The sequence below is a fragment of the Athene noctua genome, chromosome 4, assembly GCF_965140245.1.
Source record: "Athene noctua chromosome 4, bAthNoc1.hap1.1, whole genome shotgun sequence".
NCBI classification, from domain to species: Eukaryota; Metazoa; Chordata; class Aves; order Strigiformes; family Strigidae; genus Athene; species Athene noctua.
Genome location: NC_134040.1, coordinates 74,621,654 through 74,639,997, shown reverse-complemented (window position 1 = coordinate 74,639,997; position 18,344 = coordinate 74,621,654). Strand labels below are relative to the sequence as shown.

The following is an 18,344-nucleotide window of genomic DNA, read 5'->3' as shown; positions in this document are numbered from 1 at the left end:
CTGTTGTTCTTCAACTCTTAGCAGTCCCACGGCAGAGGGGTCATCTGAGAGGCCAGGCAATGTATTCAGTTGTCTGATATCTTCTGTCTCCACAGCAGCTACCCCAAAAGCCCAACGATGTCCTTTTGGGTCTTTGAAATATCCATTTCTGAGATAGTCTATGCCGAGAATGCACGGAGCCTCTGGGCCAGTCACAATGGGGTGTTTCTGCCACTCATTCCCAGTTAAACTCACTTCAGCTTCCAGTACAGTCAGCTGCTGGGATCCTCCTGTTACCCCAGAAATAGAAATTGGTTCTGCTCCCACATACCTTGATGGTATCAGAGTACATTGAGCACCAGTGTCAACCAAAGCTGTGTATTTTTGTGGTCAGATGTGCCAGGCCATCGAATTCACACAGTCCAAAAGATCCGATTATCCCTTACCTCCACCTGGCTAGAGGCAGGGCCCCTCTATTCCTGGTCATGGTACATGTTGCTTCCCTCCGGTGAATATGCTCCTGAGGTCCCTTCAAGAGGATTGGTCATATTATCGTCCCTATACCGTCTGGAATTCTGTGTGCGAGAGACTGGAGCAGTGTTGACTCTAGATGAGCTTCTTGTGGTAGTTGTCCCTCTTTTTAGTTCACGTACCCGGGCTGCTAAAGAGGAGGTGGGTTTTCCATTCCACTTACTCATGTCTTCTCCATGTTCCTGAAGGAAAAACCAGAGATTACCTTGTGGGGTGTATCCTCTCTCCCTGATTGGGGGACACCTGCTCCTAATGGCAGAGACTCTTGTTGGTTCTGGCGAGATGTGGTAAATCTCTTCCTTGAGTTCCTTTTCCAGTTTCTGATGGCCCTCTTCAATCAAGCTTCGGACTTGCTCAGCCAGCCTTGTTTCTTCGGAGGAGACATGGGTGCAAAACGGGGCGGTGACAGTGTCCTCGTAAATTCTCAGTTTGTTGACCAAGACGCCCACCCTGTCCTCGCCTTCCCTCCATTGCAGCGTTGCCAGGTAACGGGAGTACACCTCTGGTCCAAGGCGTGCGAACCTCAACCACATCTGTGACGTGCACTGGACACCATCTGGGCTCTTAGGAAATCTCTCATCTTCTGAGAAAATTATTTCCAGCACAGCCAATTCCCTCAGGCACCGGATACCTTGTTCCATTGCGCTCCATTTCCCTTGGTGCACCTGGAGGTCTTCTTTACAAAGGTACCTGTCCCTTACACTTGTCAGCAGTCGCTGCCAGAGGCTGAGGGTTTCTTGGGTTCTCCCGATCCCCTGGTCAATGACCACATCCCGGGACAGAGATCCCAGCTGCCTGGCCTCACTTCCATCCAGAATGGTGTCATTGGCTGCAGTGTCCCAGATGCGGAGCAGCCAGGCCAGGATAGACTCGTTTGTCTGGCGGGTGAATTCCCTCCGCAAGTCACGCAGCTCACCCAGAGACAGCGACCAAGTGATGATCTCCGGCTCTGCCTCTTCTGCTGGGTGCAAAGGTCCTGCTGCATCCTCGTCAGTCACTATGCGGACTGATTTGCTTTTTGATTTCTTCTTCTGCACGGGGGCAACTGCAATCGGTTTAGGCTGTTCTGGTTCAGTGACGGTTTGTGTAGAGATGCTTTCAGCGCCTTTGGTTTTTCCCTCCTCTGTGTCAGTCTGCGTAGACATGGATGCTGTTGTCTTGCATCTGGTTTCTTTCTCCTCTGTGACGGTCTGTGTAGACATGGTGCTTGTTGCTCTGCTCTTTTTTTCCCTCTCATCCTGAGGATGCTGTGCCATAGCTCTGATCCTAAGCATGGTGTACACAGTGCAGGTCATAGAGAAAAAAGAAAAAAGAACTGACAAGAAGATTATGCCATCCTTAACATCCACAGAGAACTCAGTATTTCCAAAAACTGCTGTGTTCGGCCTGAAAAGCTGGAAAAGAACATTCTTTAATCCTCCCCCCAGGGTATGGGTATGATTGTTGAGGCCCCAGATTTAGTAGCCTAAAGTAGAACATGCAGACAAAGTTGAGTATATATTCCGAATTATGTTCACTGTCTTGGAGGTTATCATGCAGTAGGCATAGTAGACTAATAAAGCCAATTTTATACCATACCCTGGTCTACACAGGAGTATTAAAATCGGCAGATAGTTCCCCATGTGCGGAAAAATGTAGAGAGCTAGATACAAGACCCAGGTAAGCATGTTGAACATCATAGCGAGTAGGTGGCTTTTACCATACAAAATTGGAATTCTGACTTTTCTCAACAGCCAGGCCCTCGTTGGGCGCCAAAATATGTGCTAGTTTGAAAACAAACCAGTGGGAGACACCAAGTCAGAATAACAATTTAATAAGGAGAAAAAAAAAATATAAAGGCAGATAACACTGAGTTAAACTAACAGAGTCAGGATACAACCTGACACCCTGTTAATCAGGGTGGTGGCAGCAGTCTGGTAGAACGGTGGCTGCAGTCCCCCCAAAGCAGTGATTCTGTAGAAAAAAAAGAGATCTGCTCTTCCTCAGAAAAGTCCAGTGGTGGCTAAGTAGCTCCTGTCCTCTGGAAATCCCGCGGAAAAGAGAGCCTCTCTGGTATTCAGAATCTCAGGTTATATCCAGGATGGAATGCTGGTTTGCTCCCTCTGGGTGGAGCATCTCACAATGGGATAATGAGTCATGCTGCATGGCATTGATGGGCCATTAGCAGAAAGATAGTCTGGGGGGGCGGGGGGAAGCAAAGAAACACTGCCCCACCTGATTTCGACAGCTCATGAGGATGCTAATAGAATACACTGCAACCCAGGACACCCGCCTGTTGGCAAGGACGCTTTTGCCCCACACAGTCACACTGAATACTTTGCAGGTCTCAGCTGCCTTTACTGTTGGCGACCACATGGATGAGCAGCAAGGGTAAATAAATGTCTGAGAGCTAGACAAGCCTTTACAGTCTGTCTGCAACACCCCACAGCTGAGCACCTAGCAAGCAGCCTTGTGTAGGGTCAGAGCTACCCTGTAACATGCAAAAGGCAGTGGTGTGGTCAAGGACTTCAAGAGTCACAGCAATATCTGTAATGTTTTTAATGGTGATGATTAAGGAAAACTAAGTCAGACCTTATAATTAACATAACTTCATTTTTTTTGTTTTGCTTTTTGATTTTCAAGGATCACGGTATTCAAGGATCACCACCTCCAAGCTCAGGAGGGATGCATCCCAACAAAGAGGAAGTCTGGAAGGTCCGCCAGAAGGCCTGCATGGATGAATAAATTGCTCTTGGACAAACTCAAACACAAAAAGGAAACCTACAGAGGGTGGAAATCAGGACAGAGCCTGCGAGGAGTACAGAGAAATTATCTGAGCAGCCGGGGATCAGGTTAGGAAGGCCAAAGCCCTGATAGAACTAAATCTGGCCAGGGACATCAAGGGCAACAAAAAAAGCTTTTACAGGTATATCAGTGATAAAAATAAGACTAGGGAAAATGGGGTCTATCTTTGGAAGGAAAAGGGTGACTTGGTCACCTAGGATATGGAGAAGGCTGAGGTATGCAATGACATTTTTGCCTCAGCCTTCACCAGCAAGGGCTCCAGCCACACAGCCCAAGATGCAGAAGGTAAAAGTGGGGAATGGAAGAATGAACTGCCCCCTGTAGATCAGTTTTGAGACCATCTAAGAAACCTGAAGGTGCACAACCCCATGAGACCTGATGAGATGCATCCACAGGTCCTGAGGGAACTGGCAGATGAAGTGGCTAAGCCATCATCCACCATATTCGAGAAGTTGGGGCAGTCTGGCAAAGTTCCTGCTGACTGGAAATGGGAAGAAATAACCCCCATTTTTAAGAAGAGAAATAAAAATGACCTGGGGAACTATAGGCCAGTAAGTCTCACTTCTGTGCCCAGTAAGATCATGGAGCAGATCCTCCTGGAAACTATGCTAGGACACGTGGGCAATAAGGACATTATTGGTGACAGCCAGCATGGCTTCACTAAGGGCAAATTGTGCCTGACAATTACAGCATTGGTGGGTAAGTAAAGAGCAACTGATGTCATCTACCTGGACTTGTGCAAAGCTTTTGACACTGTCCCACACGACATCCTTGTGTTCAAATTGGAGAGACATGGATTTGATGGATGGACCACTTGGTGGATAAGGAATTGGCTGGATAGTCACACCCAGTTGTGGTCAACAGTTTGATGTCCAAGCAGAGAGCAGCAATGAGTGGCACTCCTCAGGGGTCAGTACTGAGACCAGTGCTGCTTAACATCTTTGTTGGTGACATGGACAGTGGCATTGAGTGCACCCTCAGCAAGTTTGCCAATGGCACCAAGCTGTGTGGTGCAGTTGACACACTGGAGGGAAGGGATGTCATCCCGAGGGACCCTGACAGGCTTGAGAGGTGGGACCCTGCAAACCTCATGAAGTTTAAAAAGGCAAAGTGCAAGGTCCTGCACATGGGTCAGGGCAATCCCAAGCACATATACAGGCTGAGTGAGGAGTGGATTGAGAGCAGCCCTGCGGAGGAGGACTTGGGAGTAGTGGGTGGAAAACTCTCTATGAGCCAGCAATGTGCACTCACAGCCCAGAAAGCCAACTGTATCCTGGGCTGCATCAAGAGAAGTGTGGCCAGCAAGTAAAGGGAGATGATTCTCCCCTCTACTCCACTCTTGGGTGACCCTGCTTGGAGCACTTTGTCCAGCTCTGGGGCCCCAAAATAAGGTGGTGTCACGGTTTAAACTCAGCCAACAGTCAAACAGCACACAGCTGCTTGCTCACCCTCCTCTACCTGAGGGATGGGGGAAAAAATTAGAGGGTAAAGGGACACTTATAGCTTGAGATAAAAACAGTTTAGTAATTGAAAAAATAAAACAATAACAATAGCAGAAAGTACAAACATGTCATGCACAATGAGATTGCTCACCATCTGCCAACAGATACCCAGTCTGTTCCCAGCTAGCAATTCTAAAAAAACAAGATCCCAAAACAGTGATCCGGTAAGTGAGAAACTCTCCCTTCCTGGCTGACCCTCCTTTATATACTGAGCATGACATTGTACGATATGGAATATTTCATTGGTCAGTTTGGGTCTCTTGCTTTGGCTCTGCTCCTTTCCAGCTTCTTGTACACCTTCACATGGGCAGGACATGGGGAGTTGGAAAATCCTTGATTTCTTAGCAGCAGCTGAAAACATCAGTGTATTATCAACATTCCTCTCATACCAAATCCCATACTGAATCCAAAGCACAGCACTATTCTAGCTACCAAGAAGAAAAATTAACTCCATCCCAAGCAAAACCTGGACAAAAGGACATCGACCTGTTGGAGCAGGTCCAGAGGAGAGCCACAAAGACGATCAGGGGACTGAAGCACCTTCCTTACAAGGGCAGGCTGAGAGAGTTGAGGTTGTTGAGCCTGGAAAAGAGGAGGCTCCAGAGAGATCTTATAGCAGCTTTCTAGTACTTAAAGGGGCCTACAGGAAAGCTGGGGAAGGACCCTTTACCAGGAGTGTAGTAATAGGACAAGGGGTAACAGTTTTAAACTGAAAGAGGGTAGATTTAGATTAGATAGAAGGAAGAAATTCTTTACTGTGAGGGTGGTGAGACACTGGCACAGGTTGTCCAGAGAGGTTGTGGCTGCCCCCTCCCTGGCAGTGTTCAAGGCCAGGTTGGACGGGGCTTTGAGCAACCTGGGCTAGTGGAGGGTGTACCTGCCCATGGCAGGGGGGTTGGAACTAGATGATCTTTAAGGTCCCTTCCAACCTAAACCATTGTATGATTCTGTGATTTTTTTTTTTTTCTTTAATTACAGAGAAATTATCTCAGGTGATAGAGGCAAGGGTATCTCAGTTTTCTATCAGACTCCTGGCACCAAACAACTTCAGCAGCTGTAGAATGCTCCACACCCTCAAGGCCAGGCGTCTTTAAGTATCAATAGACAATTCCTAGCAAAGCAATAAAAAAAACCCCAAACAAAACCCCATAACATTCTGAATGCACAATCAGACCAGGCATGGATTCTAGGTATCAGATAAACAGTAACTTTGATGGCTGGTACCTGGGAATAGTTTCCCAATTTAGAGTAATTTTTCCATAATATATTTAGATTCATTTGCCAGACTGAGACAGCAGATTTTATACATACACATTTACAACATCAACTCATTTGGCCTGTCTGGAATTGACAGTTCATAGCATCAGCAGGTTTTGAATATATTGCATCCTCTCTGCCTTCCTGTTACAGAAAAGCATCAGCAGCCTGAGTATGCCAACAGACCACTGATCTGAGGAAATACACTAAAAGATGCCTTTGATTAGCCCAGTACTTTGCATTGCATATTTTAACCAAGCACAGATTGCAGCCTGCAGAAAAAGTTGAGAAAGCTAACAGCAAAACTAGGAAGCCAAAAATCTGAGAGAGAGGAAACACAGGGGCTCTGGGACTCCACTGAGAACAGCTGCTGGAAGTAAAGCAGCAACCAACAATAAAGGCAAGAGAGAGAAGAAATGTTGCACAAACAAGAACTACCATACCCCTGATTGCTTCAGAACAAATGACAAACAGTGTTCCAGAAAACTCAGATGAACCTCCCAAGCTAATGCAGGTACTATGAGATGCAGGAATTGCAAAGGCAACAGAGCATTTAACAGCACAGATATTTTCTAAAAATCATCATCAACAGAACAAAGGACACAAAATTAAACTTACACAAAGTAAAAGCACAAAAAACTGTTTGCAAATGCTTTTTCTGACTGACATTATAGATGCTGAGTGATGAAAAGCCTGATGTGAGGGGTGCAATGTGAGCTACATTTGTTTTACACATGTGAGTATTTGCAAAATGAGCATATAAGATTTTTATCTTTGCTTCAAAATCCATTGCGCTGAAGATTGACTCCAAGGCACCCTACCCACTGTGATCCCGTAACAAATGATGACAGCAGCAAACATCTTAGCTGTGCTGGCACTGTCATTACTGTTGGCATTAAGTCTGAGGTCTTTATGCATCCCTACAATACTTACATTTCTTTATGATCTTAAAGTACAGGTTTTAGACTTCATCATCTGTCAAAATCAGGTTCTGAGGTTCCTTATAGATCTCCTCACAAACTCTACATATTAATGAGCTGGCTGACTCATAGGTTAAATGGTATTTTTTTAAAAAGATTTCATGTGAGTGAAGAAGAATTGGTATTTCTCACTGTCAGCCTGCAAAGAGCTGTGTTGATATCAAGGATACAATAAGATGCAAAGTGATTTTTGTTTACAGAGAAAAGCTAAACCTGTGTTGCTCATGTTAAAAATACAAAGCACATTTAGAATGCTGAGTCCTTAAAAAAAAAAATGAAAAAGATTATTTTCCCAGGGCACATGACACAAATTTAGTGTAGAGTTAATGCTGTATGTCAGAGGCAGCCATGCTTTTGCAGCTGAATTTTAGTGCTGCCTTTTCTTTCTTCTTTCTCCCCCTACCAGGGGCCATTCTCCTTTGAAAACTACTTCTCTCCTATGGATTGCTGCTGCTACCTTGTCACCACCCCCTCCTGCCTCCATCTGCCACTGCCTCCTTATGGGCCATCACTTCCTGCTGGCTCCAACAGCTCCAGCCCGGGGCAGGGGGAAAAAAAAAAAAAAAAAAAAAAAAGCAAGCAGCTCTACTTTGCATCTTACCTCTAATATTGCCATACATCTTCAGACAGGAACAAGGATACGTATACATCTAAAACAGGGTCTCATTAAATATCAGTTGCTGAATGTGATTCTTGATTACCATCTCTACACAGATAAAGGCGCGTGAAAAAGCAAGAATTCTTTATGGTTCTCCTTCAGCTCCCAGATGCCATGGTGGGGAACAAAAAAGCCTGTGCGATATTCAATACCCCTCTGCCACCGCTGGCAGCCCGCCAGCCTGCGCCAGACACCGGCTGTCGAGCCCGCTGGGGACATGGTACTAGAGCAAAAAGACAGAAGGAAACCGAAAATAAAGAAAGGGCTGGAGACCGAGTCAGTAGAGAAACAGATATTCAGGGCAATGGGGCAAAGGGGCAAAGTGGAGAAGGAGAAAGGAGGCAAGACCTGAAGTACTGCTTTGCACTTTGCTCTCTCCCATCGCAAGCTCCCCTGCCCTTCAATGCATTTTCCTATAAACTACCTTGCTTTTCACACCTCTAAGAGTCGCTCCTACAGCAGCCTTCTCCTACCTCCTCTTGGGTTGCATTTCCCTGCCGAAATTCCTGAAAACTTTTGCTTCCTCCAAATCCCAATTTGCTTCACAGTCTCGTCTCTGAAGCTGCATCATGAGGGAGAAAATATCCTTCTGTTCCCAAATTTTTTTTTTTTCAGTGAAAACTGAAAACATCATACATGGAACTATGAAGGGAGAGGAAAAAAATTACCAGCAAAACCCAGCTTTGTTAGTCTTTTCTCAAAATGCAGCAGGACGTTCCCTGAAGAAAACTATCCCTCACACACTTCACTTTATAAACAAAACTATCAATTCACTGGACTGCTGTCCAAACAGGAGTCTCAAAACATGGTCTGGAAACACAGCTACTCCCTGGAAAACACAAGGGAACTTAAATGGGCAGCAAGGGAATAATGCTAATACACTTCTATTACCTCTTCTGATTAAAACTTCAAATTATTAATATCAACATTTACTTGCAATTAACTAAAAAGGCATCCAAATTCAGAGCATCAGCACAACACACTCTCATTTCCTCCTCCAAGTTTCATCCCTGCTTATAAGCCAGTCCCCTGCTGATGTCCATCCAGAGCAGGTTCTCAGCCTCCTCCCACAGTAAAGTGCTGCCCTGGAACACCACGTACTCCCAGAGGCATCAGGGTAATCTCATTTAAGGCATGGACCACTGTGGCCAGGATCCGCACCAGAAACGAATTTCTGTAGAAAAGCAGAGGCAGGACCAGACATTTTGTCACCCTGAAAAGACAGGGATGTCCTGTTCTGACAGCAGCTGCCTGCAGCTACCTCCTCCCTCCCCTTTTCAGTTGCCACGTCCAAAAAACCATCCTGCCTGCATTTAATTAGAGGCAGAAGTACAACTTTGTATCCTGCTCTCTGCTGTCCCAGCTGCTCATCTCCAGCAGAGAGGGGGAACACTACGAGTAGGCAAGCTCAGTTTCAAGAAGTTTGCTTCTAAGCATCTATGCCCTCTGCCTACTCTCCCCGCTGAGGCAGCAAATGTTGGGACACGCACTTCTTACAGAGGCTCTAGTTCATTTCTAGTTCATCAAATCAGTTTTTATTTCAATCAAATCAAACAAGCACCAAGACATTAAATTGTAAACTGAGTCAGCTGAGCAGAGACACCTTTTTGTACTCCTAACAAACATCTGTACTAGAAGCAGCCCAAAAGATAGAGAAAACCAAACTCCTACAAAGCAACACAATAATCAAAACAACGCAGGCTAGTAAATGTAAGAATAACAGCTCAACAGCTAAGGTGCAATCATACTTCTATTCACATCACAAAATAGATCCAGGATGGCCATAATAGAATGAGGGCCAAACTGAAACAGAAATATGAGGGCAGACACTTCACCCTCAAGATTATTTTCTCATTAATACATAATACTTCTACATAAGAATCTTGTTATGTGGTTTTTATGGTACCAGATAATTTGATTAGCTATTTTAGTCTAAAATAACTTCCTCTAAAATACTGTTCAATGTAATGTTTTACCTTCTGATTAAATGGTCAGCAAGGAACTCAATGCATGGCATCATTGAATATGCTGTGCTAGCAGTCTGGTTAAAGTAATTCCAGGATTTTTATTATTTCAGTTTCAAAAAACTGAAAGAACCACAAAGTCAGGAAATAAAGTGTTGCATGAGATTGTCGCTTAGGTCTGCTCTTCTTCACCCAATGCAAAATGAGGTGTCTGCCCAGCAACCATGTTCTTCTGTCTGTGTGATGCTGGGACCCCGGTCCTGCCTACTGCTCATGTTCCACAGCAAGACACAGGTATCCCATCCCATGGGGTGTTTCCTCTTCCCCTGTTCTGGATGTTATGCTTTGCTGAGGAGAGGCTTTCTCATCTAGATCCTAGATGAACTAATAGTTGCGGGCTGGAAAGGATAAATTCAATTCCCCCCCTCCCGCCCCTGTCTAGGTTGGCAGTGACTGAAAGAGGTAGTTCTTGAAGCCCAGCCTCTGGCCCCTTGTGGAGAGCAGAGCATGTCAGTCACAGGCAGAAGTCAAGAAAAACAAAGGGCTGTTTATACAGAAACTCCCGTCAGCCCTCCCTCTTCTCATCCCCGATAGCTCTCGATCTCTCTGGGTACATCTAAAAAGATACAGCTGCCAAGAAAGCAGAAGGGAGTGAAGCAGAAAAGAAAGGTATGTCTTACTCCTGAAATTATCCTTGTGCACTTGTTCTGCTGATACTAGTTATGGAGTACAGAATTAGAAATATATATGGGAACATGCAGAAGAAGATTTGGGAGAAGAAGATATATTGTAGGCAAAAGATGCTATTCAAGACATATGCACAGATATGATCCAGCTAAAGATAATTCTTTTACTATCTTGTTCTTTTTCAAAGCTGGATGCTACATATTAACATCCAAAGTCATTAAACATACTGTATTGCCTTCCAGTGGTCAATACGATTGCAAAATTGGTGAATATGGAGAGAGGTGTGTTCACAATGAATTGCTGTCTTTAAGCAAAATAAATGGGGTTTAATGAGAACTCAATTTCTGGAAAGAATCATGGTATTGATGGTAATTACAAAGCAGTAATTCACTGAATTCATCCTTAGTGGAATAGCTGCTGTCCTTACAATGCACCAACTGTTCAAACAAAATAGGTTTAAAAGATATTTTTTTTTTAATGGAAAAAAATTCTTCATCATACTATCAGTTGTGCAGCTCTTGTGTAATGGTTTCTTCGGAATGCACTAATAAACCTAAGTATTACATGGTAAATAGTAAATGCTTAGCTCAGTATTTTACAGGTGTTTCTGAAATGAAAATTTGACAAACAATAAAAGATATTTTATTTTAAATAGATATTTTTAGCTCTTGAACTCCATGTACATTAAGAAGCAAATATAAAATTTGTTTCAAGTGCAACTTGTTAACCTAGCACATGCCATTGGACATACTGGAAAAGATCACACACCAGAAGTGTACCAGTTACTGTATTCCTTGTTTTCAACATTAGGCAACTGGAGATGCAGCCTGCTTAACTCTGAAGGGTATATTTATTGGTTGATAGACCAAATTGCAAATGTTTATCTTTTCCCAAACATGGAGGATCTCTAGAGGTGCAGAAATTTTGTGCCATTTCTCAGTTTGCCCTATTTCCGTCACCTGTTTCTAACACCTGAGATCCTACTAATACCATGTGACCTATAAAGGGCATCACTTCTCATGAAATATTACCCTGTTGTTCTTGGGCAAGGAGGCTGAGACTTTGTTTTTTCTCTTTGGTCTTTTCTGCCTACCTCCGCATCTAGCAGATAAAAAGGCTACGTGGTGCTGAATTGCCTGGCAGGGTAATTCAAACACTCAGCTGAACAAGCAGGGTTAGCACTGATTCCTGACTCACCATCCATATTCCCAAACCAGCTGTTTTCCTTTAGACAAAACTCCAAATTATTTCAAAGCGCTTGTATTTCCAGCTGCGCTTGGTCCCAAACTTTACTTATACCACGTCAAAGTAATCCATTGAAAAGAACTTACGCAAATGCTAGGAGCTTGTTTTAAGTATTTTTAGATGGCTTTACTCATGCTACAATTTCAAATTATATGATCTTGATAGAACAACCTGTTCAGGCTTATGATTTGTATGGCTACCTTTTCAGAAGGTTTTATAAAATAAAGAAATGTAAGAGGGTGCTTGCTGGCAATGAGTCTTTGAGTCACCTTAGTAACTGGATTTGTTCATCACATTTCCCTGGTTTGTTTTATGAGAAAAGACAGTGTCTGTGGTTTGCAAAAGCAGATGAGATCTCTGACATACATTTTGAAATAAATATGCACATACTAGCTCAGTTCTTTACCTAGGCAGTCAGTGACATTCCATCATATGTGCAACCGTAACCAGGAAAAGAAGTTGTAGCAGTTTGTCAGAAAAAGATGCTGCATCTGAAAGGTCTGTTGAGTTTATCAGCATCAATCCCACGCAGGGAGCTGATGAAACATTTCAGGTCCTTAGCAATCTTTCATCTGCAAATCGGGACCTTTCTCTCACAGGAAAGAAGCTTTTGAAGAAAGGTCTTTTGGCTAAAAGTTTCCTATTGTTTATGATCTGAAAAAAAAGCCATAGAAAATATGTAAGCAGAAATAAAATAAATATTTTTTTACTGAATAACAACAATGCCAAGCATTGGTAAGATGCATAACTGACTGTTAGCAAAGCTGTCTATCATAGCTCACCAGCATATTGACTTCACTAATACTGATTTTGGCAGTCACCTATATAAACCCTCTCGATGATGCACTACAGCAATATCCTGCCACGTTCCGAAACAAGTAGCAAGTTACCTTAAGTTGTAGGTTATGATTTTTGAATCCAGCAATTTGACAGTCTATAGAAAATCTGCCCGTTTTCAGGACAGAATGAGTTCCTACAAATTTTGAGCTGACAGGCAGCTGGCAACAGATTCAAATGAGCATTCCAGCTGAACTTCAGGTAAGGAAAGATCACCCAAATTATTAGGAATAAAAAAAAAAATACACAAGAGAAAGATATCATGAATGCCTTATCCTCAGAAGAAGAATTCACAGAACAATCCAATCACAGGTAAAACAGGCATAAACTCCCTGCTTCCTAAATTTTTTATTTCATGGAAATTTTCTTCCATTAAATACTTAAATAATTAAGCCCAATTATTTGAACAGAAGAATGTTAAAATGTACTTCTTGACATTGGCATTTATCAAGGTATAGTATAAACAAACTTGTTCTTTTTAAGTATTAGACTTCTCTGAGCAGAACCCTCATAACTGCAGTGTTTATACTCCTCCAAAATAAAACCATTATTATAATAATACAGATTCTTTACTCAAGTCTAAAAAACCAACATCAGGCAAAGTTAGAACAATGTTTACTTTATTTGAGAAGTAGTTTTGAGGTCTAAAACTAATAAAGACAGAATGTTATTTAATACTGCACTCTAAGGTAATTAAAAAATAGATCCCCAAGGCTCCATTATTAGTAGTTTATAGGAGTCTCCTACTCAAAAGTTCATATACAAGTTCATGGAAACTAAAAAGAATCATTCAATGAATTTTGCTTCTACCACAGAAGTTAAAAAATACACAGGAGTTTATTTTCTCTTCAGTCATGTTCTTTAATATATTGACTACTTCTTAATATTTTATTGGCTACTGATGTTCAAAAAACAAGCTTGCACAAAATCTTATGGAAAAATATAATCCAAGAGCATTAAGGTGTAGTATTTTATCCCTAACACAAATGCAAACTCTCCAATTTTCTTATAGTCTCTAGGATGTCATTCACTGGCTGAAGAAATGGAAGATCAGCAAGATAGCTATGGTGGTGATATATCTACCCAGGAAAAATTACTAGAAAATACAGTAAATGTATACATTTAATAGCTTATTGTCTGTTTTTCATTGGTGATTTCGAGTTTTACAAAGCAACAACAAGTGGGATGCTATTAATTGACTTCTATAGCTAGCACACCCTTTTTTTCCTTATCTAGCTAATAGCTCTGGCATCTTAACGTGGCCTTTGATAGTCTTTCATCAGACAGTGCCTTATGCCTAGTTATTTTTGGTTTATTCTAGAGCACTATATTCTGCCCAAGAAAGACTAGAGCTCGCCCATAACATCATAGTGTCGGGGATGACTCTTAAGTGCCAGCAGGATGAAGGGCAGTGAGTCTTCCCTGAGGCTAACACAGATACAGGGAGGAACACCCAGGGCGAGCTCACTGGGCAGAGCTGGCCATTGCTTTAGGTTAATTCTCAGAGCAGAAATCCTATTTAAATTCAGTAAGATATCAGACCCCTTTCATTCAAGCATGAGGAAAGGTGAAAAACTCGCCTAATAAAGTCTAGGTTGAAACATTGTTCAAAATGCTAATTTAAAAGTGAATGCAAGTTCAAGGGTCTTATCCAAAGCTTTGTGGTATAGTCGGTCTCTGTAGAAAGCAGCACAGAATAGCAGAGCTAATGTTAAACAAGCTCATGCAGATAACAGAAAGCCTAGTCACCAACAAGAGTTTTGCAAGCGATAATTTATCCTGTCGTTTAAAAAGCCAATTAAACCATAATGATGTCCTGTAGCAAGACTTAACTAAGCAGTTTGCCATACCAAAAAAAAGATTTTTAAAAAAGAGAAAATTCTCAGTAATGCTGTATCATACCAGAGCCTGCAGTCCAGGACAGCAGCACTTGGCAAGCACTGCAGAGTTTCAGCCTCCTATGCTGTTTAACAGTTCAGTTTCTCGAGGAGTCTGTGACAGGATTCAATCAGCAGACAGTTTTTCCCAGAGCTTTGAGGGGAAAGATACTATTAATTTTATGTGAGTGACTTGCTTTGACAAGCAAAATGGCCAGGAAGGTAAGGAAACACACCTGAACATCTTCCCCTGGTTTGGTAGCAATTGATACACTACCGAGAGAATACAGCCAGCTCAAAGCAATTTTCTCAAGGTGAGAGGCCAAAGAAACAGCGAAATTGCCAGCAACGGAAGCCTCAATTCCCAGTGAAAGAATTCCCAAGGTTGTACACAAAGTAATGAATATCAGTTCTGCCGCAATATTATTTACCTCCTAGGAGAAAAACTCCAACTCTCGGGCTCAAACCTCCAAAAGTTCACAGGAAACTAAAAATGCAAGCCAGAAAGCAAATTGAGGAAAAAGACCTGTTCAGCAGCAATACCAGTGTCACATACCTCATTTCTCTTCAGCACTCTGCTGCAGGAAGCTTCGCAAGAATGAAGATGGTCTCGGTGCTGCTTCTGCTGAGCATCCTCCTGGGTACCCCTGCGGTGCCTTCCCGGCGTCCTTCTTGTTACAAGAGGGCCCTCAAAGACCACAACTGTCACAACATCCCCGAGGGCACGGCAAACCTTCGACAAATCGTTGATGGTCTGCAAGATCACTTTTGGGAAGGGAAGGGCTGTGAGGTGATCTGTTACTGCAACTTGAATGAATTACTCTGCTGCCCAAAGTAAGACCATGCTCATTTCATACATGCTTGCACAGTTCTACATGACCACCCATTATATGTCCATCATTTCACAGTTTCCACAAGAGGAATAACAGATGTCTTGAAATTATATCAAGATATAGCCAATTACATGATATGCTGCCAGTATTCAGTTTTTGTTTCTCACAGACTCACCTAGGACATGCTTCGCATATTTTGTACATCTGCATTGCCCCTATTACAGGGAACTTTAGCATGTAAATCACTCGGCTTTTGACTCTTCTTTGATCTAAACTCAGTGTGAGAACTACATCTAATTCTTATTCACAGCACTTTGCAATGAAGGTGTTTTCAGGACCATAAACAAACCCATTTGATTTCTGTTCCACGGTAAAGAACCGTATTGCTATTCCAAGGTGAATGCAGATACGTAAGCTGCATAAATGATTCTGTAAATTCAGCTGTTTAAAGTAGGAAAGCAAACAGGAGAAACAGAGGTGCACAAGTGCCTGAAAGGGAGAGAAAAGATTTAGCTCAAGAACGTCAACACTTCTCTGGCTCACCGGCACCGCTGAGAAAGCTGAATCCTGAAGTTCTCACTGAACACGGAGCTTTTTCGTTGTTTCACAGCAAGAACGTACATGAGTTAATAAACACCACCAGCCCATACTGATTTGAAGTGATAAAACATATTAAGAGTTATTTCATTCAGCTTTCTAGCAACATCTTTACTTTGTGAAATACAGATTTAAAATATCAACACTTCAAAATTTACTAATCCTTCAGGGACACCAAAATGTGATGGCATTACATAGGCAAATAAAAATTGCTTTTTATGTGTGTTCCTCTTACCACCCAAGTTTCTCAAGTCCCCTAAAATCCAATAAAAGGCAACTTTTCAGCACTCCCTGAGAGGACTAGATTTGAGCTAAGTGAGAATGACTTCTAAAGCTAGAAACCTCACGTTCAAACTGAGAGCAGGATTTCAATGAGGTTTTAATATTTCACTCTCCCTAAAACTAGATACGGTGTCCTCACCCTGAAGTATACTTTGGGTTTCCAGCTCCAAACTCCGACCTTTGAGCAGCCAAATAAAGCCCCTTACTTTGATACAAATACATAAGCAGGTCTTCTTTCAACTGTCTTGAGGCACAGAACAACTACTTTGCAGGTCTGCTCTCGGGACAAATTGTGCTAGACAGTACGCATGCACATGCCAAAGTTCTTTATTTTTATATTATCTATTTGGTAAGTTTACTTTCTCAAAGCTAAAATACCAGGGTGGAGTCCTGGTACTCTGGTCAGTCAATGAGTTTTACCATCACTTCCAAACCAGGCCAGCAGAGGTAGAAATGGAGTATCTTCATCCAGACCTGCAGTTGTATTTGCATTGCTGGAAGGGCATCCCACAAACACAGTAATCCACATATATCCCGCCATAAACTAAAAAAATCCACAACTGGAAATGCATGTCAAGTTAAAGTTCTGATAAACTAATTATTTAAATATCTGATAATATCTTTCAGGGATATTTTCTTTGGACCAAAGATATCTTTTGTGATCCCCTGCAACAGTCGGTGATGGACATCGAATCTGCTGGTGAAGACAAGAGACATCATTCTACAAGCACACAATAATGTTTTCAAAGGGAAAAACAAAACCCCTTCCAACAAAAAAAATTCCTGTATAACCACATGACAGTGCCTCTTTTTACACCGTAGAAAAAACTTCCTTTTATAGCTATTTGGAATTTCAAATAGTAAGAAGTTCTTTCAAATTTGGTAGCTGCCTTAATTTCCATAATGGTGTAGACTGTACAAGCTCTTAATACATCATAATACACATCTCCTAGCAAAAAGCCTAAGTCACGTTACTCAGCACAACATTCTCAACTAGTTTTGAAGGAACTCCAGGCTTAAGCCTTCATGTGGTTAAGAACGTGACACTTGTAGCAACCTACTGCAAGGGCAGCTTTCTATTGCTTTATTGCTATCACAGTTAATGTTGTTCTAAGCTGAAGCTACTCAGTACCTGGCACTTCTGCATACAGGCTCCCATGTTCTATTTAGGCATCTTAAACAAAAAACCATGCACATACAAAAGGTGAACTTTAACCTTTCATATCTGAAAATTCCACTGGGAAAAAAAAAAGTCAAAATTCACATTAATAGTACTAAAGCACATTTGGGTCTTAATTATATCTAATTGGTCACCTGCATTAACTATGCAATCTGTAAAACCTTAAATGAGTTAATCTTAACATTGAGCTTTCAAACCACTAGAACAGTTACTAGAACAGTTACAAGTGTGTATATATATATATATCTCTTCAGAAAGACATCTAAAAAAGAATGGGACTGATGCAAGGTCTGTTACGGCAAGATAAAAATCCACACTTAAGTAGCTTTTAAAATCCTGTTTGAAATGCAGTATCTCAGAATTAACTTAAAGTGCTGGGTTTTGAATTTTAGGGTTGTCCTGTAAGGAAATAGCTAGGGAAGTAAACACAGAGGTATCTCAAAATATTAGAAGTAATCATCTTAACATTTAAGAGATATCATGATCTAGGCTGTAGATAGTCACCTCTCAACACCTGCCAATACCCATTACAGTACAAGAGAAAAACAACCAAAAAATGTATGTCCCTTTATAAATCTAAGGAAAGCCACCTGAACAAGCCAGGCTCACGTGCCTTATGTATAAAAACTCTACTCAGTTACATGGAAGGTGTGTAGTACCGAAGCAACCATTTAGTCTTTTTCACTTCAAAAGTGTACTGTTCATCTAATAATCTTACACCATTACACCACAAAAACTGCTACCACTGGTTTACCAGACTGACTTCACATGCAGTACAAAATATCATGATGACTGTTTTTCTTCCTCTGTTCGTAAACGAGGGTTGGATTGTGGGGGAAGGGGGTGATTATACATAGCTAATAATAAATGTTTCAAGTAAATCTGTGTGTACTATTTTTGCCAAGTAATTTTTAGGCTACCGACTGTTAAACAAACAGTTTGTGTCACCAGGCTTTTTAAGTCTGGCTTGTGTAATTATTCCTGAGTCATTTGGGCTTCCTACCAAATCATCAATTAAGGGTAAAAAAAGCCCCATAAATCTGGCAACCCACAGTCAAAATATCCAAAGTCAATGCTCTGCTAAGAAAACATATGGTATCTGCTCTTGTGCAAAATGCCTCTATAAGCTTCTAGCAGTAATAGGGGCACAT

At 42.0% G+C, this 18,344-nt stretch overlaps 1 protein-coding gene across 2 annotated transcripts in view; it reads left to right on the top strand.

The window, feature by feature from the left end:
- The window catches only part of SCRG1 (stimulator of chondrogenesis 1), a 33,739-nt gene extending 15,729 nt beyond the window's left edge, over window positions 1–18,010 (top strand). Inside the window, exons 2-4 of one of the 2 annotated variants that reach the window (XM_074905766.1) lie at window positions 3,133–10,324; window positions 14,873–15,135; window positions 16,641–18,010. In XM_074905766.1, the coding sequence (XP_074761867.1) occupies window positions 14,900–15,135; window positions 16,641–16,695 (291 nt within the window). In that variant the 5' untranslated portion in view covers window positions 3,133–10,324; window positions 14,873–14,899 and the 3' untranslated portion in view covers window positions 16,696–18,010. Of the gene's footprint in view, window positions 1–3,132; window positions 10,325–14,412; window positions 15,136–16,640 lie in introns of those variants that run through there. The other variant, XM_074905765.1, reaches the window with a different exon arrangement.
- Window positions 18,011–18,344: the final 334 nt, after the last annotated feature.